This window comes from Nelusetta ayraudi, unplaced genomic scaffold, assembly GCF_046127955.1.
Source record: "Nelusetta ayraudi isolate G7.1 ecotype Tasmania unplaced genomic scaffold, CSIRO-AGI_Nayr_v1 ptg000034l, whole genome shotgun sequence".
NCBI lineage: Eukaryota > Metazoa > Chordata > Actinopteri > Tetraodontiformes > Monacanthidae > Nelusetta > Nelusetta ayraudi.
The window spans coordinates 3,734,817-3,758,148 of NW_027466084.1; the positions used below are offsets into that span (position 1 = coordinate 3,734,817).

Sequence of the window (23,332 nt, forward strand, 5' to 3'; positions counted from 1 at the left end):
GGATAAAATAACAACAAAAAATAAATCCAATACAGAAATGAGCCAGCCAAGACCGGGACGGACAGTTGAAACCGACCAGGGTCACTAACGTTAACGTAGCTACCTCAAAAATTCTGCACAAAACACAGAAAAAAATTACTAACGTCATTCAAAAGGGGAACCGAGATGAACATCTTTCAACTCTAGAGGAGTCCCTCCATCTCCCTCATGAAGGCTTCATACACCTGGTCCTTGGTCTTCATGTTGGGCTGGGACCCGGATCCTTTCTGAGAGGTGCTGATCAGGCCCATCTGGGCCGCAGTAGCCTGCTGTTTCTGGCCCTGCGCTCCTCCTCCCAGGCCGTCATCGCCCTTCCTCCCTCCGCTGCCCACCTTCTCCATGGGCCCCGGCGCCGCCCCAGGAATGGCTCCGCTCTTGTCCCTGCGCACCCTCAGCGCCGTGGGCACGAAGCGGGTGACCTCCGCCTTCGGATTGATGATCTGAGGTTTGGCGGAGATGGTGGCGCCTCCGCCGGCCGCGGCGCCCACAGCCAGGCCACCGCCGGCTCCGGCCAGCGAGGTGATGTTGGCCCGCTTCTCGATGGTGGCGTGGTGGTGGCCAGGGTTGGGGCCGGCCTGCGCGGCAGCCGTGCCCGGCGGCGGGGGCATCTGCATGACGCCCGGCCGCATGGGCATGGCGGGGGGCGGGAGGTTGCCGGGGGGGCCGTCCTGGCCGGAGCCCGAGCCCTTCTGCCGCTGGACGATGCTGGGGGGCGCGCTGAGCACGTTGGAGTTGAGGGGTGGTGGGAAGAGGGAGAGCGGCGGGCCCATTGGACGCGGCGGTCCTCCTGCTCTCGGAGGAGGAGGTGGGATACCTGTTGAAAAAAAAATTCCAACAAGAAAAAAGCTTTTAGCTCCAGATTTAAAAGGAAAACCAAATCTGTAGAACACAACGCTTTAAGGTTCACTGTGGCCCTTTGGTGAAACTGAGCTGTAGTTACTGGAACTTAGTTTTTGCTTCAGTATTAACATACCTGTACTATAACAGCCGGTTCACACCGCTAAGTGGAGACCGCTTCCATTCGGCGCACATGGTAACTAATGATGTCGTTCACACCAGACGCGAGGCGGCGCGCACCTCCCCTTGTGGCTAGCGCCATGCATTGGTTGTTTTGGCGTCTGCTCTATTTTGTGCACGAGCCGCAAGCGATCCATGTCAACTGGACGGCAAGTCACTCAAACATTGTGGCTACTTTTCAAAATAAAGCAATTTTCAAAGTAAAATACCGGCAATGATAAATTCGATCATATTTGTGTACATTATAACTGTCAGCATCAGCATCTAGCAAACTGTATAACTACTGGAGTTCACTGTTAAGAATCACAGAGAAAAGAGAAACAAGACACATGAAACTAAAAAAAAAGTGCTTATCATTGCAGAGCAAACTCATGATTTAAAAGTGTAAAAGTATGTTTACGCTAGGATGGTTTGCAGTATCCCTTTGCCTTTTTCAGCACGTGGGTTAGGAATAATTGGTGTGTGTGTGTGTGTGTGTGTGTGTGTGTGTGTGTGTAACGCAGACGTTTTGCTAGCAGCATCTCCCAGGATCTGCGGCGCGTCCGAGCGGAAACCCCTTTGAAACGTGTTTACCGAGCGAGGCGTCTCGCGCGGTGACTCGATTGGTTCGCGCAAGGATTGCAAGATTGCGCGACAACCCAGCTAGTTTTGCGTGTATTTAAAGAAAACAGCGAAACTGTGGGTAAAAAAAACCCAACAAAAAACAAAACAAAATGCAGGTATTTAAAGTATACATTGATTTTGTTCATTCTAGTTTCTGATTTAAAGTGAAATCTGCTTTAAATCTACTTTATTTGATGGCCGATCTGATTAGTGTCAAAGCCGATACGTCACATTTACGCTTCCCAGTAAAATCCAGCACATATTAAAAACAAAGTCCAGCACATTGTACATAATGACAAAAATCAACCGGATCCACAGTGTTTTCTAATCATCGACTTCCTGCCTGAACGTCTGTACCTGCTGTAATTGACGCAGACACTGGCTCTCTCTCTCTCTCTATCTCTCTATTGGGTCGATCGACCGGTAGATTGTGATCGACATATTGGGCGCTCCTGGACTATATGAATGTGCTAAATGATAGTTAAGTCTATAGATTTTCTTCAAAACCACTGGTGCAAAAAGGAAGTGTACCTGGCGGTGCTGGAGGGGGAAGTCTGGGAGGAGGACCTCGTGGCGGAGGTCCTGGTGGGAGGCCAGGAGGGGGGCCTGGTGGAGGACCTGGGGGCCGACCTGGTGGTGGTCCCGGAGGCAGTAGACGAGGCAGTGGACCCCTAATGCCCCCTGGCATACCAGGAGGCCTTAAAAATGGAGGAGCACCTGAGGACAAAAGAGCATTAAAATTATGTGAGACAAAAAAACAAATTACAAGACCCTAAAAAGCAGGTTAATACATTTACTCTGATACACAGTTTTGTTTCAAAGTAATTGTTCACCTGGCGGTGGTCCCGGGGGAGGGCCGGAGGGCGGACCAGGAGGCCTCATCGGAGGAGCCGGTGGCGGACCCAGTGGCGGAGGTCCAGTCATTGGTGGACCTTGCAAGTGTGGAGGTCCTGGCGCCATGGGGCCAGTGGGAGGTGGCAGACGCGGGTTGGCCATCAGGTGGGACTGGGTGTCACCCGGCGGTCCCTTGTCCTCAGTGTCGGAGCCGTCTGAGTCATCCGTGTATTCCTCCTCCACTTCCTCTTCTTCCTCCTCTTCAGGAACCGACTGACCTGTAAGCGTAAGAAGAACAAGGCTGTTAGAAACAACAACACCATTTTCTCTGCCACTTGACATATATGGTATAAATATGTGTGTAAGAAAGAAGTCTTTGTAGGAAAGTCGTGAGTATACGAGCACATGGTACCTGCCATCCTCAACATCATGGCCTGCAGGGGGGTAATGGCCTTCGTTCTCTTCACCAGCCGCTTCTTCTTACGTTTTCCATCATGAGGCGCCTCTGCAGGCATGTCTGCAAAGCGGACACTGCGCCCTGGAGTGGTTCAACATAATAAGAAGAAAGTTAAATAAGCTAAAGCGCTACATTTAAGTGCTAAAATGCAGATAATTTTCTTTTCAGTCAAATAAAAAAAACAAAAAAACAGCAACTGGAAAATATCTAGAGCAGAAGTAAAATTTAGGGCATTTAAAAAATAAAATAAAACGCATCTTTAAATAACATACACCAAAGTATTATTGAAACCTTCACCTGCATGTCTCTCATTCCTCTCCCTCTCCGCCTCTCTGCTCCTCTCGTCCACCTGCCGCTCGCTCCGCATCCTCTGGTCGCCGTCCCCGCCCTCGTCCCTCTCGTTTTCGCTGTCCTCTTCAGAATCGCTCTCATCGTCGTCCACGTCGTCCCGGTCTCTGTCACTGTCACTGCCGCTGTCCCGATCTCTGCCTAAGTCCTTGGCGAAGTCTTTCTCGAAACCAGGGAGGACCAAGTCTGTATGGCGGATGAAGAAAGATGAGCAACAAACGGAGAACTCAGCAGCAATGCAGCAACAGCACCGAGGTGACCTTTCTAAATTACCTGTGTCTGAGGCAAACGCACGTCGCGCTGGAATGCCGTAGAGCGCCAGCACCTGTGGCGGCGGAGGACCGGGTGGTGGTCCAGGGGGCTTTTTTCCTGGAGGCAAACGTGGCACACCTGGTACCATCGCCACAGCCGGTCCAGTGGACAACGACAGGCCTTTGCTGAAAGATTTGACAGGAGACGACGACGGAATTAATACTTAAGAGAATCGTTTGGTGACTGTACGTACAAAAACCTCGTCAGAGCGCAGATGAAAATCTACCCAAAGGTGGAGCTTTTCTTCAGAATGGAGGGTGGCTGAGCCCCTGGGAGTGGGATGTCTTGAATGTGGATGTTGGAAGGGGCATGTGGCATGTCTGGTAAAGGGATGCTGTCAACTTCGACAGACTCCGCATTCTAGGAGCACGTAAGATAGATTATTGGTAATCAAGTATTGCATCCCATCATCAAAGACACTTTTGTAGTGGAGGCATGCAGAGAAATGACAAACCTTGACTGAGTCAAAATAGAGAGCTAGCTGCCCTCTTTTGGTTTCGTAGTCCAACTCTAGTTTTCGAAGCTCTTTGTAGGTCTCTGGGTTCTCTCTTTCGTACAGCCGAACAATACGGTCGAACGTCTCACGCAGCTTCTTTCTTTTGTCCCTCAGCACTTTCTCATTCAACAAGGGCTGCTGAACTGGGTTGAATTCTGTTGACAACATGAAATAAAAAATTAGACATTAGAGAAGATAAAAGTCTGTCTTTTTTTAATGATATATATGCACCAAAAAATTAAAATCAACACACAATAGTTTAAAAATGCTCTTTAGTTGTGAGCCACGCAAGAGGATCTTTACCCATTTCATCCAGCTTTTCCATGTCACGGATGATCTGCCGGGGATCTTTCATCTTCAGCACTGCCGCTCTCACCATCATCCTCTGTTTCTTGTTCTGGTAGGAATATTTACAAATGAAACAAAATATAAGTGACACAGCCACACAACAGTGGCGCGTGAACAGAAAACATGTAGACTAGACAATGGAGAAACAAGTATGTACCTTTTTGAGTTCCCTCTTCCTGGCCTCCTTTCCTGTGAGGAAAACCGTGAACTAATTATTTTCGCTTACATTTGACAACCATTTCTTAACGCTTAGTGAGGTGGTTTCTAACAGGTCGGCATAGGTCATCTGGTGATGGTACTTACTGGCCTGGTCAGTGGGGTTCATGAACTTTCCACTCTTGGTGGAGGAGGTTGAACGTCGCCCCATCGTGTCGGTGCGTCTCCTTTACCCTGAAAAATGTTAAGTTGTTGTGAAAGAAATATTAAAATCGTCTGGTAATTAGAACCCTACCCCCGTGTGTCACGGAAAAAATGTTTTATTAAATGCAATTCACGACGTTGGGACCAGAGCCACCAGCTAAACTGCGCCAATTCGATTGCCAGTTTAATAAAAACTCGTAGGATTGACATTTTGCAGAAAAATACCAAAACGAGGAGAGGTTAGCAACCATTGGCTATCACGCTGCCAGGTGCAGGCACACGTATCACCCCCCCAAATGACACGCGTCAGATCAAACAAACTGAACCGTGGTTACAGGTAAGTAGAACACATAAAAGTCGACCAAAATATGCGACATCCAGCATAAAATCAAATGCTCTCTGGCAACATTCCCCTAAGCTAATATCGTTAGCTCATAGCGTGAGCCAGGACTAATTGGGAGAAACAGGGAGCCGATACCGGCTCATCATACCTTTATATATGTGAGTAAAGCCCGTAGAGCACAACGCTCTACTCACGCACTTCGGCGCCCCAAAAGTGAACCAAAACAGATGTTTATGATACAGAATTTGACTCAATCAGAAGTTTCTGCCCGAATGGACAATGCTAGCCGTTCGCCATGTTTACAGACAGCCGCCAGTAGGAGTGGGCGCGTTGATGTGACGTAATCAAAACGAGACAGAAGTAAGTCTGTGCCTCAAGTGTCCCCTAGCGGATTCATTTGAAAATACAGCAGTCGTTGGGAGAAGCCTATTTTGAGTGCAATGCAATGAATGCGGGAGGAAAACAACAAAAACATTTCATATGTAGTGGAGGGAGAATTATTGTTTAATTCAACCAATCAAACTTCCTAAGAAATGAAACGGGATGCCAAATATATAAACATGGATTTTACATGCAGTTGACCACTCTGACCGCTAGAGGGAATCCGAGGGGATAGGGAGGACATGTGACGCCGTCCCTACTCCCACGAACGGACCGACTCGGGACAGAGGAAAGAATACTTGATATGAATTTTAAGGAGCACCACTTGCTCTTGATTGTCAGTGTGAGCAAGAAACACTAGAATCAGCCTCAATACCGTTTCACCTTAACGGTGAGTTCTTGGCCGGTACGCAGGGATTTGAACCACACTTTAATAACCCAGTCAAACAACCACGTCAGGCTCAATACACATTTATTTTAACAAACACCAAATAGTTCAAACGAAGCAGTATGAAATAAAATGACCACGAAAACACCCCCAGCAACGAAAGGTATCCATGTGCGTGTCGAGGGAGAGAAACTGATGAAACGTGTGTCCAAGTCTAAATCAACCACCCAGAGGCACCTCCTATTCCTGCCTCTTGAGGGCACTGTTGCTCCACCTGAAGCGCCACTGTACTCAGGTCTCCTTCAGGAAGGATTCGTGGATTGGCCAAAACTTGAACTTCAAAGTCCATTCATGCTTTATTTTGACAACAATTGCAAATACATGAGTTTGAAGTGTCCCTGTGGAGAAGAAAATACAGTTTTTAACTTTGTGGAAATGTGAGTCCCTCATGGCCATCTGGTGTTGTTGTTCAATGCCGAGGAATGTCCTGGAGCAGATAACAGTCATAAACCTTGGGGACAGTTCCAGGCAGTACCCCTCGTGCCTGGAGCCAGGTCCTCTTGGGCTGATTCCCCCCTGTGGTTTGTGGGGAAAGTGTTTTCCTAAATTGGGTATTTTACGGTCTCTCCCGACCTCAAGTGAGATCTGATCATCAGGAGAGGCGCATCACAGCCAATCGGGTACCACCTCTGCGTCCTCCCAACGTGGTTCAGCGGACGGCTGTGCTGCAATAAATTCCTATTGTCGTGTTAGAAGAAGATGAGGTCCAGATGCGGCACTACACATATATGCAGGAATTGTTTTCTGAAAATGGCAAAATGTAAATATTGACTTCATTCACTTCTGAGAACAAAGTTACTGACTGGTTATGTATAAAGACCCCTGCTTGCCACTCATTCCCAGCCAGATTGTTATTTACCTTTCTGCACTCAAGACTGAAGACTGTCGTCAGCCTTGCCAGCCTTTGACCAGCCTGTCCACAGTACAGGCAGAGGTTGTCTTTGTGGCGAATGGCGATGCAGATGTTCCTCTGGCGTGAGATTGGTTCTGTCAATCTCCATAGGCTCTGGCTCCCCTTCTTGAGGTGGGGCCACGGAATTCCTGATGAAAGACACTTTCAAACTTAAACCTGTGTGTCTGCTGTACTGTAATTGGGTCCAAAACAACTCATACAGGCACCATTGGCAGTCTTTTTTGACCTGATATTCGGATAATCCTAATTAGTCCCTACGTTGTATTGTATTTCATAGTATTGAAATAGCTGTCAGTTTAAAACTGAATATAATGATAAGTTCACCATCGTCCTTGGGGGAAACATAAATGATTCGTTTTTTGTGCAAATAACTTATCTTGACCACAAGGGTGTGCTGTCGCTTTGTTTCGCTCTTTTTCTGTTTAATGAGTAATGTAACCGCCCAGCAGCACGTGTGTGAACTAAAGTGTAGCCGTACTCAATTCCCCCTCCCCCAAAAGTGTCTGATGTCAAAACACTACCATCATTTTATGACAGCTCCTCGACTGAAATTCACCCGACAGAATTAAAGAGTGAGGCAGTCAGTTGTGAAACATGAAAATACTCTTTTGTGATCTTTTATTATTCTGGTTACTCATTACTTTGGAAAGGATTACACTGGCATGTTGAAGTGCTGATCTATCAACTAGACATGATAACTTGAATATCTAGAATTTCAAGAGATCCCAAACACTACAGATATAAACCTGCTTCGTGAGGTTGAGTAGAGAAGAGAATATCCTCTTGTGACTGTTTGCTAGTATAGTTTAATACAGCTTGATTGTCTGGAAAAAGCAAGGGTGGATTATGGAGGTACATCAGCATCCTCTCATGAGAAATTCCCTTTCAAATAACACTGCTGCTCACGTTTTGAGTCACAGGCAGACTAGGATCCTATAATGAATTGTCTGTTGTTAATGACCACATTGGACCCCCGCCCCTCCTCCTCCTCGTAGCACTGCAACCTAATTGCTCCAATTCTACAGTGTTTCCTGTAATAGCATATTTGTGATTGTCCCTCCTGCAACGTCAACATAATATGCACTGTTCGTCTTTGGTAAGTAGGCTATAAAGTTCCTGGTTAGTGAAAACAGACAAACAGGTCTGACATCACCTTGGGAGAATGGGTTTGTCAGGTGTTTTTCCACCGGTACACAAGCCAACATAACCATTAAAAACACCTGGCACTATTTATTCATTCTCTGATATCTTGATTTATCAGGCAAACAAATGAGTAAAAACTGAGGTAAAAGCGGTTTTTTTTTCTCATTTTAGCTGTATGTATAAATGTATATTCGAATGTAAGATTAAAAAAAGGAACTTCCATGTCAGATTTCAAATTTCATTTCTAAATCTCTTTACTTAAACCTTACGAGACTCACACAGTTTTTTTTTTATCCAGTGACTAATACTGTGTTATAAACAAGTCATTTAAACAGCACAGTGAGATCATCCTGTGTACTTTGTGCCAGCATTTATAATTCATGTCCACGCGACTTGTGCCGCATTTCTAGCTGCGCTGCTGTTATCGTATTCAAACAGTTAAACAGTTTAAAGTAATTCATTTCCCTCCACATTATGTTCAGTGCATTAGCTTTGCCTGGGACAACTTTTAATGTCTGCCCTTTTTTGACACACAAGAACACATGACCTGAAGTTATTACATGGGATAAATCTTTACATGAAACACAAACAACATGTAGCAGGAATATTTTTAAGTTTGTATATATATATATGAAATACTTATTTGTAGACAGCTTTCGTGGACAATGATGCTCTTAATAATATTAATCTCTAAGTGGCATGTAGAGGAGAACTTGAGGAGAACTGGTGTTATCAGGAAGTAGGACCCGTGTTTTTCCATTAAAGTAAGACCATTTTTTTTAGCTCCTCCCGCTTAACAAAAAAATTACATTACATTTTATTGATTGCAAGATGGATAGTAGAGACTGCATGTATGAATAGGTTCATAAATATGAAATATTGCTTGAGCAGTATGGGAACAGGGGTTTTGTGATGACAACTCCTTGACTGAAGTTCACACCATGATAGAATACCAAGGTAGTTCGAAACAGGAAATGACCCCTTTGAGATCATGTATCAATACTGTGTTTCTCTGTTTACTTAATTATTTGGGGAACGATTACAGTGACATTACAAAAGGTATGTGCTGATCATGCAGTTTGGTTCTGATTCACTAATCAAAGTTTGACCCAACTGTTGAAAATACCAAATACTAAATTTATTCTATCTTTGAAATGGGGTGCACTTTTTCCTTTATTTTCTGTTATTACTATGTTTGCGATGTATTGCAATGGATTTCAGTCTAAGCCAAGTGTTTCATATTGTTGTGCTTTAATGACAAATTTCATGAAAACAATAAGTCAGTACAAAACAATATGTCAATGTGATAGTTAATAGCGATTGGATGAACGTGATGAAGTAGATGTTTTAAATAACAATAAAAAAAGCATAATATATGTACAATAAATATAAAAAAAAAATAAAAATAAACACACTGTCGGAGCTAAATGGCATCACTCACACAGCAAGTCCATCTTTATAAATACAGTAAGTAGATGCTGGGTTCGGAAACCTTTCACTCTGTCATAACACAGAGTAAGAGCAGCGGTGAAGTAGGTGTTGGTGAGGGAACTCGGGCTAATAAATCATCCAAGGGTCCAACCAATGACTCTCAGTGATGATTGTCTGAGGCGTCTCATACACCTGGCTGTTATCATCGGGGAACGCTTCATCTTCGTCATCCGAGCTGCTCTTCCCGGTGCTGTCCCACCTCAGGCGGGACTTCTCCTCCTCCTTGCTCACCTCGTCGTGGCACAGCTTGCACACCCTCTGTTTCTCGGTGGGGCTGATGTGGCGGATCACCACCTTCTGCTTGGAGCACGAGTCGCACACCAGGAAGCCGCACCTGCGGCAGTGGTGGCGGCGCACGGCCACGGTGAACTTGGCAAAGCAGCGCAGGCACCGCTCGGAGGTGCCGTCCGGGATCCAGGTGACGGCGTAGTCGGAGGCTGGTCGCTGGGTGGCGCCCTGCACCAGGCTGGCCTGGCAGCTCTGGATGTTGGCCATCCAGGCCCGCTTCTCATCGAAAGTGGCCGCCGACACGAAGAAGGACTTGGCCGGCGTGCGGATCAGCCACTGGTTGCGCATGACGTCACCGTCCTCCATGTCCTGCAGCTGGATGTCCTCTGGGGAGACAGTGAGGACGGAACCTCGTGCGTCATTTTCAGGATTTATACGCCTGAGTTGAAATTCCAGCCAACTCTAGGTTTTTGAATTCTATTCATTCATTCGTGTTTCTGTACTATTTATTTATCCATCCATCCAATCATCCATTTTCAATACCTGCTTCTTCCTGCACTAAGGGTTGCAAGGCATTTATCCATATGTACTTTTTTAATTTTAACTTTACTTGTTTGTAAGGGAGGTCGCCTGACAGCGTATTTTATATTGAGGCCACTGTCAGACGGGCTTCCTTAAAAAATGGTGGCGCAATATGGCAACTAGGACCAAGACCTTTATTGATCGACGCATATTGTTATGCATATAAATGAGAACCATTGCAAGGGTAGGAAAACCAAATTACTTTTATTGTACTGCAAGTTAAGTCTTTTATTAATGTATTTATGGGCACTTACCTATATAAAAATCATAAATCAGGCCAAAATGTTACATACTGGAACTTTGATTCAATGTTCTTGCCAATCGCTTAACTTTGTCAAATGGAAAGTCAAAGAGCGTTACTCACCCAGGGGGATTACTTTCTGTTTCTTGTGCCAGCGGCCGCTGACAATGATGCTCCCATAAACCAAGAGGTCGTTGAAAAGGAAGAAGACCTTGGGGGCGGGCCGTCGCCGGCACTGCTTGACCAGGCGGCCGTGGCCGATCAGGACCCGACCCGGCTTGGACAGAGGACTTCCTGACGCGAACGAGCTCTCCACCGCCTTGATGCGCTCGGTGTTCTTCTTGTCAAAGGCCACGCTGTCCATCCTGGTGCTCGTCGCTGAAGCCAAGGGAGCGAAACTAACACAGACTGACTGACTGACTGACTGACTGGCTGGCTGAATGACCGACTCGTGTTTCTGACTGCAACCTCCGCGTTTTAACGCTGCCGTTCAGCCGGTGACGGAATGCGGCGGGAGTTTCCTGGCGCATCAAGAGGACAAACACGTTCCGCAGGAAGAGGCAGAGGCTGAAGGAGTTTCCAAGGAGGAGGAGCGAGACCGGGGTCGTATACAGGACAGCAAGTCTGTATAATACAGAGGTGGGAAGTAACTAACTTTGTTACTGTACTTGAATATATTTTTCAGGTGTCTGTACTTTACTTTAACTCCATAAATGTATGAACAAATCTCTGTGCTTTCTACTCAGTTTGGAAAAACATGCTGGTTACCTTTGTGTGTGAAAGTGTTTAAAAGGTACAAATTCTGCAAAAATGATTCACTTTACTGAAATTGTTGTTGCCTGAAGTTGAGCTGTTTGAACGATGCTCTTGTGTTGATAAATCTGAAATTGGATCATATTTTAGAGGGAAAGTATTTCAGATGACTGAAAGGGGCTTTGGGGTTACTGGTCAGTACATTTTCAGTCTAGAGAAAAATAAAAATGTAGAAAACATTGGTTAATATTATCAAGTGTAAACATATATGTAACAACAAAATGTACTGTTTCATGAATTATAGATTTTTTTTTTTTTTTTTTTTTTTTACCTTTTACTTAAATCCATTTCAGAACCTGTACTTTCTTACTTGCGCATGAGTAAAGGCGTTGAATCAGTAACTTTTACCACAGTATTCTTTTACACAAGCATTACACAAGCATCTGCACTTTTACTTGCAGGAAGTAAAAAAGGTGAATACTTTTGCCGCATGCCGACTACGTGTGCATGCTGACATTTGCCAGTAGCTGGGGGAATCTGATGCCTTGCCGCACTCGGCAGTGGAAAACAACAGTCTTGGCCTGATCTTCGGTGACGGATGAGAAATGATTAAATTCATCCTGGAGGAGAGATGTTTTAACCTGCGTGAGAGTTGGGTGCTTCTGCAGCGGAGGGGAGACTGACTGAACATTTATTTAGTAGCTGCAGCGCAAACAAATTCTCACCACGTGCCAGTCGCTCGCATGTCATGTGTCTCGCTTGTTAATCTGCGTAGATTATCAAACGGCGAAACTTTTATGGCAGCAGACTCTCACTATGTAAGCTGTCAACACAAAAACGACGTGCCATCACGGTTGACAAGTGGAGATACCTGTTCAAACGCACGTGTAAAACTGCAGTTTGTTTCTAGATTTCATTCACTTCAAGTGAAGCATATTAATATATTTGTGTATATTGTATACCTTTTTGTAAAATAAATACATAAATAAATAAATAAAATAAAATACAATTGGTGTGGTGTTGTTGTTATTATAATACATTGCCATTAGAGGACACTCAGAGATCTGCTGTGATTAGAGAAAGGTGTGAGAAGGTGAAGGAGAAGGAGAAGAAGAATAAAAGCAGTGGAATTAAGCTCTACCTTCATCCGTCTCTGGCTACTCTCTTAATTTTACGAGTTTAGGATACGATACCACAATTGGCCCTTTGTTGACTTCCTGTTATCGTCGCTCGTGTTGTTTATCGGCTTCTTTCGTGATCACGTCACCGTGACCGCCGTCATTGCCAGCATATCGTTGTCACGATTGTCAGATCATCATCAATTTCTTGCCTGTTCTTCCTCCTCAACACTTCACCGTAATAATAATAATAATAATGAGCAATTCAAAAAAATAAAAAATAAAACATTCCCACCACCCAATTAAATTGTAACACGATTTTTCGTGGTTATTGTGAGTCTGATCATATCCAAATTTTGGTTAAAAAAAATTCTGTAAACTGTTGCTCCTGTTATGCAGTATGGTAGCTCTGAGAATAATATATTTTGAAAGCATATAAAGCCTGAATCTTATTTAAATAAAGTGTCAGTCAAAGAGTATTAAAACACAGTGTGAAGCAAGCAATTTTCACAAGGTGGCCGTAAGAGTCACTGCCACCCTTCAGCACTGTGAGTTAGGATAATAAATGATGGAGGACAGAAGTCTCATTCATTGCGTTGTGTAACATGCACTTAAGTGCGTGACTTAAAATAGGACATGTAAACTTTCAGCACTGACGGTTCTGTTGGAGTTTCAACCCATTTGTTTTTCTTCATTCTCTTCCTCCTCTCATGTTATTTCACATCCCCCATTGATGGTCACTGCTGCTGAGCAGTGATTGGAACTCATCTTTTCCCTCTTACAGTTTCAAAATGCTGTCTGGGTTTTTAGGGGAAGTTATTCATAGCTCCTCCCATCAGGTACGTCTTCATAGTTATTCCTGTCCAACAATTAATGTTTTGGCCGGTGAGATTCAATGTCACAGCAAAGAAGACAATTACATGCAGAACCTGCCTGCCCAGATAGCAAACTGTTTGGATGAGCAATCAAACTTAGAAAGCTATTCAGGTCACCTTAGTGCCAGAGTCTGGCTCTAAATCAAAGCAGCTTCAATCAACAAGGTGATTGTGCTATGCAGAAGGGCATCAACAAGTTTGAAAAACCTAAGACACACTATCGCATTGAGTATTTTCAACCAGACTAACATCATGTGCACTATTGCACTGTCTGCTTGTGCTTCAACTATTCCAAAAAGAGCAAAAAGAGAAACATAGAGAATTTCAAAAAAAAAAAAATTGAAATTGAGAGCGAAACAACAAATGAAGAAAATATTAGATACCAAGTACAGAAAGCAGGAAAATGAATACAAATTGCAAAAAATATGCTCACATCCATTTAAACTTATACTTTCAAAGGACACTCGACCCTCCCACACCCACAAATCCAGAGACACACAAACAGCTACACGCTCACACACCTCAACAGACACACAGACACACCCATACACTCTATATACACAGGCTCACACACTCACAACCGCCCCAGCCCAGACAGACAGGAGGCCCCACCCCAAGTTGCAGAGCCCTCTAGCCACCCGGGCCAGAGCCGTCCACGGGACAGCGTGCCCATGGGTAGACCAAAGACCCCCCCGCCCCCCGGCGTGTTCGGACCTCAGGAGAAAACAATGGAGGAACAGGGAACTAAAACAGTAAATCAAGATAAATGGTATAAAAGCTCTGAACTCACACTGACTACACACTCACTCAGCATGTTACACCGCTGCAATTACCCGTGCAATAACGCACATCTACCTCTTTTCATTTTTCTTAAATCCTGTACATACTTGTACATACCAACTAGAGTCTTGTATTGTATTTTTTTTATTTTATTTATCTTAGTTCTTATATTTCAGATTGTTTGCACAAGGGAGTTGCCACGCAATTTCTTTCCATCTTTCTGCTACAGTGACAATAAAGGCTATTCTATTCTATTTTCTAAAATTTTCTGAAATTTCACATCTATTTCTTGGAAAAGTCGTGATAAAAGCAATCAATTGAAGCCCCTTTGCACTGTAAAAATTAATCTCCCACTTGTATTTTTGTCATTCCAATCAACTGAGTCATGTGAAAAATTATTCCTGTCCAGTCAAGTCTAATTAAGAACGAGAATTAAATAAATATTCTTTCAATTCCTCTCAGGCAACATTGATTATGAAAAGTGCCTATTACCCCCAAATAATTGTCACATGCTGGTGAGCGCTTTGATTCCTGTTTCTCACTTTCAAGAGTTTGCAAGCAGTGACATCTTGTGGCCACATTTTAGCTTAAACTAGCATCATTCAGATAAGATGAAAGGAGCACTGAAGACAAAAAGCAGTGGTTTTGAACCGGGCCGTTTTGGGCCCTAAGACTTAAAACCGATTTCGGCCCCTCTCCCATTGGCTGAGTTCTTTTTTCTTTTCTTTTTTTTTTTTTAGTGAAGAAACAGACAAAGACTGATCTGTGAGCAAGAAATATTCTTTTATTTAGTTTTCTTTTATTGTGCAAATTGACCATCATGAAATTAATCAGACTGCAGAAAATAAAGAAGCAGTTGTTCTTGTGGAGTTTTAGTAAAACTATAAAGAAAGATTGATGCCAGTTTTGCTATGTGCAAAAGATAATGCCATTCATTTCAATTTCAACGCTTCCCTGCCAACGATCCACTGTCCACATCAAACAAAACAAAACAAGAAAAAAGACAAAAGAATGGACGTTTTTTCTCTTTTTTTGAGACACGAAAAACTCAAAAGCTATGAATTAAAACATTCACAATTACTCAATTAACATATAAACATAACAGAACTGCTCCTGACTTCAAGAATGTCAACTTCATCCGTGAGTGGAAAATGGCTGAAATACAAAAAAAACAGGCGTGTGAGGGAGCAGTAGTGTGACTGGAGTTGATGTTGGGTGAAGTCAAGTCAAGAAGTGTTGATATGAGGCTTTTCTCCCCGAGTCACCAGAGGGCGCTGATCACCACAGTTGACTGTCCCCCCCCCCCCAGTGGTGTCCATCCCTGGCTTGACATCTCACCCTCTCCTCACTCATTTAGATGCTTGCACGGTTTGCAGAGCCTCTGTTTCTCGGTGGGGTCGATGTGCAGGATCAACCCCCTGTGTTTGGAGCACGAGTTGCACACCAGGAAGCCGCATTTCCGGCAGTGGTGCTGACGCTGCGTCTTGGAGAACTTTTTGAAGCAGCGCATGCACCTTTCAGAAACCCTGTCCGGGATCCAGGTGACGGCGAGGCCGGTGGACGGTTGCAGGGGGGCGCCCTGCAGCAGGCTGGCCTGGCAGTTCTCGATGTTGGCGATCCAGGTCTGTTTCTCCTCCAGAGAGGGCGCCGACACGAAGAAGGACTTGACCGGCGTGCGGATCAGCCACTGGTTCCTCATCAGGTCACTGTCCTCCAAGTCCTCCAGCAGGATGTCCTCTGGAGAGACAGTGGACAGTGTTGTTGGGATTACTCCATAAAAGTAATAAAAGTAAACTACAGATGACTGATTACTTGTTGAAAAAGTAATCTAATTACTTCTTTAACTACTTTGTTTCATAAGTAATCAATTACTAATTACTTTAGTTAAAAAAGATAAAGTGACAGTGGAGAAGGTCTTGTTTCCTGCGCATGACGTACATCGAACCACAATATTCTCTGATTTAGACTCAAAACAATGTTTGTATTTTCAGCCATTAAACACAATTAAAAGCTGTTTTTTTTCTTTTGCTGCCGCCATGCTTGCTTTGGTGCGTCGTCACATGTCAATGACTTTGCGAGCGCGGCTGCATCATCAATCTGCAAAATCGTTGTTTTTGGTTGCTTTTCTAAATTTCAGACATTTTGTGGATAATCGGACATTTTTAACTTGCAAAATATTTCACAAAAGTAATGTAATCGTAACTTGAGGAAGTAATTATGATATAACTGCCAGTTCTGCCGCAGTAATCCTGTTACATTACTCCGTTACTCAAAAAGTTGTTTAATTACAGTAGTGGATTACTTTGTAATAGATTACTAGCCAGCAATTTTGGGTCGCGACCCGCCAGTTGAGAAACGGCCCTCTTCTATTCTATTGATCCAGAAATGCATCAATGTGAATGAAACAGCAGTTCTCACCCAGAGGGAGGATCCTCTGTTTCTCGTGCCAGCGGCCCGTGATGACGATGCTGCCGTACACCAGCATGTCGCTGAAGAGGAAGAAGACCTTCGGCTGCGGCCGCCGACGGCACTGTTTCACCAGGCGGCCCTGCGTCAGCAGAACCCGACCCGGCTTGGACAGCCGTGAGCCGGAGGCGCCGAAAGAGTTCTGCACCGCCTTGATGCGCTTCGTGTTCCTCTTGTCCAGCGTGGCCAAGTCCATTGCAGTTGCTGCGGTTGGCTGGAACGGGACAGGGCGTGTAAACTCAGACTGCTGCTGACTGCAGTCTGAAGACTGAAGTTAAATACTGTGTTCTGGAGGTAGGACTTTCCACGTGTGAACAGGACAAACACGTTAATCAGGAAGCGAGAGAAAAAGTCTATTGGCTTTGTCGGGAATAACAAACAGCAGCGAAACAATAAGTCAGTGATATTATCATTGAAGAGCGAGCGGGAATTTGGGGAATTGTCCTGCTTGATCATCATCTAAAAGTTCGTGTTACTAAATGTAATCAGGCTTGGGGATGCTTTTTTGCAGCTGCAGGCAAGGAGACGCTTCACATCAATGGTGACGTTAATAAATGCTGACGTTCATGTACTGAATCCAGTGAAGTTTAAAAAAAACAAAAAACAACTTGAGGCCAAATTGCGTTTGATCTTCAATGACCGAGGCAATGGAGCTCCGCCCACCCAGAAAAATCTGATGTGCACAGCATTCAGGTTTAAAAAGTTCAGCAAATCCTTATGCAAATATGAGCCGCGGCCCGCTGAGGCTGAAGTCATGATACAGCACTGTAGTGGACAAACTGGAATCTTCAACCGATGAAATGAAGATGACGCGACTGATTTCATCACCAGATCCAAAATGTTGGTCTGCACTGAAAGTCGTCTGTCGTCTGCTATGCGTTCATTGAATTAATCAGCATTCGTTCCAGAGCAGTCTTTTCCAACCACTAGTGCACCATGAGATAATAGCAGGTGTGCCGTGGGAAATTATCCACTGAACTTAATTGGTCCTAAAAAAAAAAAAAAATACAAACATTCCATTGTGGAGTGAGTGTGCTTTAAAATGAATGTGAGCCTGTTTCCCACCCAGGATATCAACTTTGTGTGCATCTAAACAGGTTTCACACTGAGTGAGCATGAATAAATTCAGGGACCATATTGTCATTATTAGGCGAAAAGGTGTCATTTTATAACACCACCAGTGGAGAACCACTGTTCTACAATACTCAAACATGACGCACTTCGTTGCTCCTGTTGCTTTGTGCAAAGAAGGTCCTTGAGAAGTGTTGGCAGGCCCCACCATGAAGAGATAAACAATCTTGCGACGACAAAGAGGAGCCCGCGGCTGTTGTGACCTGATCTGTCATCACCGCGTGTCAGCCACTCTTACTGGCACTGACGCTTTGACGCGTTGACATGCCATTCTCTTCTCCCGTGTTGCTGCCGGCTCTCACGATTGAAACCAGTCAAACAGCCGTCCTGTTTGAGTCCCGTACCTGCATTTACACGGGGAAACTCCAGCTGAAATTCCACTTCAAAATGTGAGTAAAGGCTGTCTTTAAAAGACATTATATCGGCTCAACAGGGGTCAGCGTGTTAAGCCGATATAATGTTAAAAAAATAGAAGCTACACTTTGCTTTATGCAAACTCAATGAAGGAGCATGAAAACATCTTTGACCTCTACAGCCTCTGATTTGAATAAGTTTATCTTTCCAATAATGTTTTAAAGACATTTCTGAAGAAAGCCAGGCTGAGTTGAGTGGCAGCCCGACCCAGACCAGACATCAAACACATTATATTGTGCGAACTAGACCTAACCACACCACTTCGAGCAGGTTTGCAAAATTATATACATATATTTTTCAGACAGTGCTGTCGATGCAGCCGACAGTAATTTGCATTTGTCTCTGGTATATTCCCCATCTCATCTACTTCTGCATATTGACATATTTTTTGAATATTATTTTACATTTCTTATTGTATACTAAATGAAATATGTCTCAACCACTAACATTTCACGAAAGTGCAATAAAACCCTTATTGATATTTTGATGTAATGTCAATAATGTGTAAAAAAAAAAAAAAAAAGAAAAGAAAGAAAGACAGAAGGAAAAAAGAAAAAAAAAAACCCTGTCCATATAGACGTTAACGGTTGTTTTTACTTTATTACTTTCTTGAAAAAGTTTATTTTATTTCTTTATTTATTTTTGATTCATTATTTTTTTCCCATTCCTATTGCACTACATGTTTCTGTCATTATGTACTGTAAATTTCCCCAATGTGTAATAAATAAAGGCGTTCTATTCTATTCCATTCTATTGAATTGTCTCCTGAGGGATCCCCTCCTAGACCTGGATTAAAGCATCAGTCAGCTCCTGGACAGTCTGTGGTGCAATGTGGCAACCAGTGGTGTATGGAACGAGACATGATGTCCCAGATGTGCTCAATTGGATTCATGTCTGGGGAACGGGCAGGCCAGTCCATAGCATCAATGCCTTCATCATGCAGGAACTGCCGACACACTTCAGCCACACTTCAGCCTGGCTTTGTCATGCATCCGAAGGAACCCAGGGCCTATGGTCTCACGATGGGTCCGAGGGTCTCATCCTGGTACCTAACGGCAGTCAAGGTACCTCTGGCTTGCACAAGGAGGGCTGTGGGGCCTTCCAAAGAAATGCCTCCCCAAACCATGACTGGCCCGCCGCCAAACTGGTCATGCTGGATGATGTTGCAGGCAGCGTAAAGTTCCCCGTGGAGTCGCCAGACTGTCACATTGGTCACATCTGCTCAGTGTGAACCTGCTCTCATCCGTGAAGAGCGCGGGGCGCCAGTGGTGAATCTGCCAATCTTGATGTTCGCTCTGATCGCGCTGAAGTGTGAGTGACTTGGAGTTACGTTGTGTTGTTTTGGTGTGCTCTTTATTTTTTGGAGCATTATATTTTACCATCTTTATTTCTCATCTGTTTTTGTGAGAGACTCCAGCCAATGATAGAGTCACTAAAAGAATTTCATCATGATCATCATCGTCATTGCCTTAAAATAGGGCATAGAACTGGTCTTACAAGATTCCTAAACTCAGCTGCAGCTGGTTTTTTCCCCTGGGAAAGTTCACCGAGAGGATTTGAGCTGCAGTGTTCTGGGTAACGGGAAAAATGTTTCACCTTGTTTTCCACAGATTGCTTCCTGGAACAAATAGTTTTCTGATTTTTCGTATTTACCAGAAGACAATTGTATTTTTTTTTTTTTATCTTACTTTGAAGTAACAAAAATTAAAAATGTCATAAAGACCATGGCTCAAAGTGGGGTTTCGTGATTTTAACATGACATCACATACTTGGTACAACAGAGCTAACAGATTAGGTTACAGGTAAAACCTCACCTCAGTCGCATGGATTTTGATGATCATCCTGCCGAAAAACTGTTGTCAGAGTGACTCAGAGCCTGTGTACTGTTTGAGAAACGATTCCAGTCTGGTTGAAATGTATCCATTTCATTCCAACCCATGAGCGGTGACAGCTTGGCTGCGAGTACAACGCCACGTCTTGATATTCAGTTGGTTTGCAGTACGCTTTCACACCGGTAGGTGCGGCTAAACTCTCCATTGGTTTCCCTTTGTTGATCCACAGGGGCTGCGGCTGGGAGCTCCGGACTCTCCTGGCTGCCTGGTGGCAAAGGTGGTGTCTACCATGGATAAGTCTGATATGTAGTAGTAGTACCAGTATGAACAAATGTACGCTGAGGGAGTCAGTGGGGGAATGGTATCACAGGTATCAAAGGTATTACACCTGTACCCTGTATTATGGGAAAGTCTGCGTTAACCTTGTTGTTAGCGTCCACGTTGCGGCGCTTTAGTTATCATGCAACACTTCTTCGAAGACGTTAAGAATCAGCATTTTTAATCATTAAATATTTTGGAGCTGTCGAAAGCTCACGTTATCTTAGCGAGGACACCTTGTGGTCTCGTCTTGCCATGGTGTCGTCATTTGCCCAGGATTCAAGATTGTGACTTCGCATTAAAACACCCACAAACACTCACAAAAATAAAGAAAGCTTTTTATTTTTATTTTTTCAATACGATTCATGATGTAATTTTAACGCCACCAAAGCAAGTCAGAATTAATATGCATACAAATTGGAAAAAAAAAAAAAAAAAAAAAATCTGCGTTACGTAGTTTCAAAGATTTCTAATGCAATTTTTCGGTTAGCGTAAAGAACAGAGCTCAGAGAAGGTTGTTTGCAAAGAACATAAAGCAGCTGTCGTGTGAAGCGAAGGGGGACTCCTAGTAGGGGATCGGGCCGTAGTAGGCGGTGTACGCCGCGATGATTCCTTGCGCGTCCATCATCTCGTCGCAGGCCACGCTGAGTTCGCACACCTCCCTCAGGCTGGTGTGGTCGGGAGGCAGTCGGGTCAGTGTGGGAGAAAAAGCAGGAGATGTTAATCGGTGCTGTCCTGTGATGTCTGACGCCAATCTGGCAGCCAGTCGTGCACAGACATCACCGGTGGAGATGTGTGTAGACGGGAGGGAAGGACGCACCTCTCCAGCTGGGTGAGAGATAAATCTGCAGCGGCCCGCTTCTGTCTCACCACCGTGGACGCCAGATCCCTCTCCACAAACAAGCCTGCAGAGCGAACAACTTCAGCGGGCGCTGGACAAACACTTGTGTGGCTTTGCGGCTAAACAGCCCTCGCAAAAGGTTTTGATCCTCAGCAGGACATTTTTGTTCCGCTCTGCTGCTTCTGAGAGGTGCTGCTGCTGCTGTGTTTTTCTGGTGTTAAACCCAGAGGTTGACTGGCTCACATGGAGGCACATTATGTTATTACATTATGCTGTATTTTACTTAATCGACATCAATTTCAGCCAATGAAAAAACAAAACAAAGCAAACTAAAAAGTGGTTCCCTTAAATAGAAGCTACAATCAACTACTTTGCACCTGATTGAATAATATACTTCGATATTTTTTTTTTATAACCATCATGTCTAATTCAATTTAATTAACTTGATTTTAGCTTAGATTTAGAATAGATACTGAGAATAGCTGCTACTACTAAGCATGCTTTTATAATCTCCAAAAATAGCAGGAATCTGCTTGATTTAAACTGATCCAGCCATGTTCTGCATGAATTTCAGATTGACAATCAACAACCACAACAACAAAAGTCATCCTACCATCCTGATCATTGTTGTCACTGGCAGGCTGGGAGCCAACCGAGGCATCTGTTGAAGTACGGGTCAACAAAAGGAAAGATGATACTGAAGATAAAGATCTTTCAGCACTCAACAACCCTCTCAGTGTGAGTGCTGGATGGATCACATTGTCTTTAACGCAATCAATGGTTGGTTATTGTGGAATTCCGGTCACAAACAATAGTAAAAAAACAACATATTATCATTATTATTATTTTGTTTTACCTGAAGCCAGACAGATGGCTGCCAGGGAGCAGAGCACCAGGATGGCCAGAGTCTTCATCTTGTAGCTTCTGTCTTCACTGCTCGCACACCTCAGCAGCTCTCTCACTTCTCTCTTTTTTATTCCCAGAAATGCATACAACCGCCTTTATAGATGAGCCCTCGCTATGATATAGCCTTGTGATTGGTTAAGGGATCATGTATCTCACACACCCACACAGATGTGGAATCATGCATGTCCAAAAAAAAAAGAAAAAAGAAAGAAACATGAAATTTGATTACATATTTGATTTTTTTTCTCATCACAGACAGACAGACAGACAGACAGACACTTGGAGAGAGAGAGAACTCTTTTGTTATAAATACTTCTGTGCATCTAATTGCTCTTCTCTTTCCCGAATTTGTTTCATGTGCAAATATGGATGGAACAAAAGAAGAAAAGGAGAGATGTGTTTTGAATGCTGAAAAGTCAATAAATCCATAAATGAAACCTTAAAAAAAAGAGTCATGCAGTTGGCAGCCCGGAGAGCTTTGCCATCTCCTGCACAACCACTCACTTTTACATGGTGGTCAGCCATTGCAAGCCTCAGGGGAAGTTCATAAAAAGGCAAACTGAAAATAGACAAAACTATGGGTTCACATTTTGTGGGACGGTTTAAGTCCAAGGTTATTGTCTTCTATCATCGCAAGCACAATTTGACCGTGCAAAGGACCAACACCCAGAAACAATCGTAGTAGGCTTGATGATTTACAAAACTGCAATTAAATAATTTTCAGCCAAACAAAAAAGACAAAATGGCCAGAAAGCTTGAGAGACGAGCAACGTGTCATTTTAATTCAGAAAAAAAATCTCTCCACTTCAACTCCTGAACTCCAGACTCTGATTTATGTCCATTGGATGTCTGCAGTCCTTTTGAATCCAAAGTGGTTTTGACATTGACGGTCTATAATTTCCCTGCGCTGGGCTGAGTCTGATGCCATCCTTCTTTCTGATTTTTAATATTTTTTTTTTCACAGAAATCAGCCACAAGACAGATTAAGCTTAGGATATTTATGTGCCATGTGGCGACATTGAAATGCAAGTTCCCATTGTGAGATTGTGAGACAGATTTTTCCAGATCACACTGTGCAGATATCAACGGAGGTTTGTTTGTTTTTATGGATATATATATATGCAACAGATACGATAATAAGAAACCAGGAATACTGTTTTTGTTTTGTTGTTTTTTTTGTTGTTTTTGGGTCCACTCACTACATTTACCGCATAAAATAGGTTCAATACATCAATAGCAACTGTGGCCAACAAAGGTCCAGATTTTAAACCCCCCCCCCGTTTCAGACTGCGTGGACTGAGTGTTCATTGTGAC

At 43.8% G+C, this 23,332-nt stretch overlaps 4 protein-coding genes across 4 annotated transcripts; all 4 read right to left on the reverse strand.

The window, feature by feature from the left end:
* Positions 1 to 135: 135 nt before the first annotated feature.
* Positions 136 to 5,488, reverse strand: wbp11 (WW domain binding protein 11). The gene is made up of 12 exons (XM_076032532.1): positions 5,306 to 5,488; positions 4,758 to 4,844; positions 4,612 to 4,643; positions 4,410 to 4,503; positions 4,065 to 4,261; positions 3,837 to 3,970; positions 3,572 to 3,735; positions 3,248 to 3,484; positions 2,906 to 3,031; positions 2,493 to 2,771; positions 2,191 to 2,376; positions 136 to 853 (listed from the first exon to the last, which is right to left on the reverse strand). Exons 2-12 carry the CDS (start codon positions 4,819 to 4,821, stop codon positions 183 to 185), a joined length of 2,184 nt encoding a protein of 727 aa, XP_075888647.1. The 5' UTR covers positions 4,822 to 4,844; positions 5,306 to 5,488; the 3' UTR covers positions 136 to 182.
* Positions 5,489 to 9,276: 3,788 nt separating this feature from the next.
* LOC142892387 (pleckstrin homology domain-containing family F member 2-like) lies at positions 9,277 to 11,077 on the reverse strand. The gene is made up of 2 exons (XM_076032533.1): positions 10,708 to 11,077; positions 9,277 to 10,147 (listed from the first exon to the last, which is right to left on the reverse strand). The coding sequence occupies exons 1-2, from the start codon at positions 10,946 to 10,948 to the stop codon at positions 9,600 to 9,602; spliced, it is 789 nt and encodes a 262-aa protein (XP_075888648.1). The 5' UTR covers positions 10,949 to 11,077; the 3' UTR covers positions 9,277 to 9,599.
* Positions 11,078 to 14,872: 3,795 nt separating this feature from the next.
* LOC142892388 (pleckstrin homology domain-containing family F member 1-like) lies at positions 14,873 to 16,850 on the reverse strand. The gene is made up of 2 exons (XM_076032534.1): positions 16,529 to 16,850; positions 14,873 to 15,847 (listed from the first exon to the last, which is right to left on the reverse strand). The coding sequence occupies exons 1-2, from the start codon at positions 16,770 to 16,772 to the stop codon at positions 15,456 to 15,458; spliced, it is 636 nt and encodes a 211-aa protein (XP_075888649.1). The 5' UTR covers positions 16,773 to 16,850; the 3' UTR covers positions 14,873 to 15,455.
* A 3,745-nt stretch (positions 16,851 to 20,595) lies between these two features.
* On the reverse strand, positions 20,596 to 23,107 carry bglap (bone gamma-carboxyglutamate (gla) protein). Its single transcript, XM_076032538.1, has 4 exons — positions 21,969 to 23,107; positions 21,726 to 21,773; positions 21,092 to 21,176; positions 20,596 to 20,939 (listed from the first exon to the last, which is right to left on the reverse strand). Exons 1-4 carry the CDS (start codon positions 22,024 to 22,026, stop codon positions 20,837 to 20,839), a joined length of 294 nt encoding a protein of 97 aa, XP_075888653.1. The 5' UTR covers positions 22,027 to 23,107; the 3' UTR covers positions 20,596 to 20,836.
* Between the last annotated feature and the right edge of the window lie 225 nt (positions 23,108 to 23,332).

Bases quoted from the DNA above. Each gene is read 5' to 3' on its own strand.
- bglap (XM_076032538.1), bottom strand. From the start codon at position 22,026: ATGAAGACTCTGGCCATCCTGGTGCTCTGCTCCCTGGCAGCCATCTGT. The intron at 21,774-21,968 runs GTAAAACAAAAT...GTACTTCAACAG, and splicing joins AGCCATCTGTCTGGCTTCAG to ATGCCTCGGTTGGCTCCCAG. The intron at 20,940-21,091 runs GTGCGTCCTTCC...CGACCACACCAG, and splicing joins TCTCTCACCCAGCTGGAGAG to CCTGAGGGAGGTGTGCGAAC.
- LOC142892388 (XM_076032534.1), bottom strand. From the start codon at position 16,772: ATGGACTTGGCCACGCTGGACAAGAGGAACACGAAGCGCATCAAGGCG. The intron at 15,848-16,528 runs GTGAGAACTGCT...CTGTCTCTCCAG, and splicing joins ACAGAGGATCCTCCCTCTGG to AGGACATCCTGCTGGAGGAC.
- LOC142892387 (XM_076032533.1), bottom strand. From the start codon at position 10,948: ATGGACAGCGTGGCCTTTGACAAGAAGAACACCGAGCGCATCAAGGCG. The intron at 10,148-10,707 runs GTGAGTAACGCT...CTGTCTCCCCAG, and splicing joins ACAGAAAGTAATCCCCCTGG to AGGACATCCAGCTGCAGGAC.
- wbp11 (XM_076032532.1), bottom strand. From the start codon at position 4,821: ATGGGGCGACGTTCAACCTCCTCCACCAAGAGTGGAAAGTTCATGAAC. The intron at 3,971-4,064 runs GTTTGTCATTTC...ACGTGCTCCTAG, and splicing joins TCTATTTTGACTCAGTCAAG to AATGCGGAGTCTGTCGAAGT. The intron at 3,736-3,836 runs GTAGATTTTCAT...CAAATCTTTCAG, and splicing joins AAGAAAAGCTCCACCTTTGG to CAAAGGCCTGTCGTTGTCCA.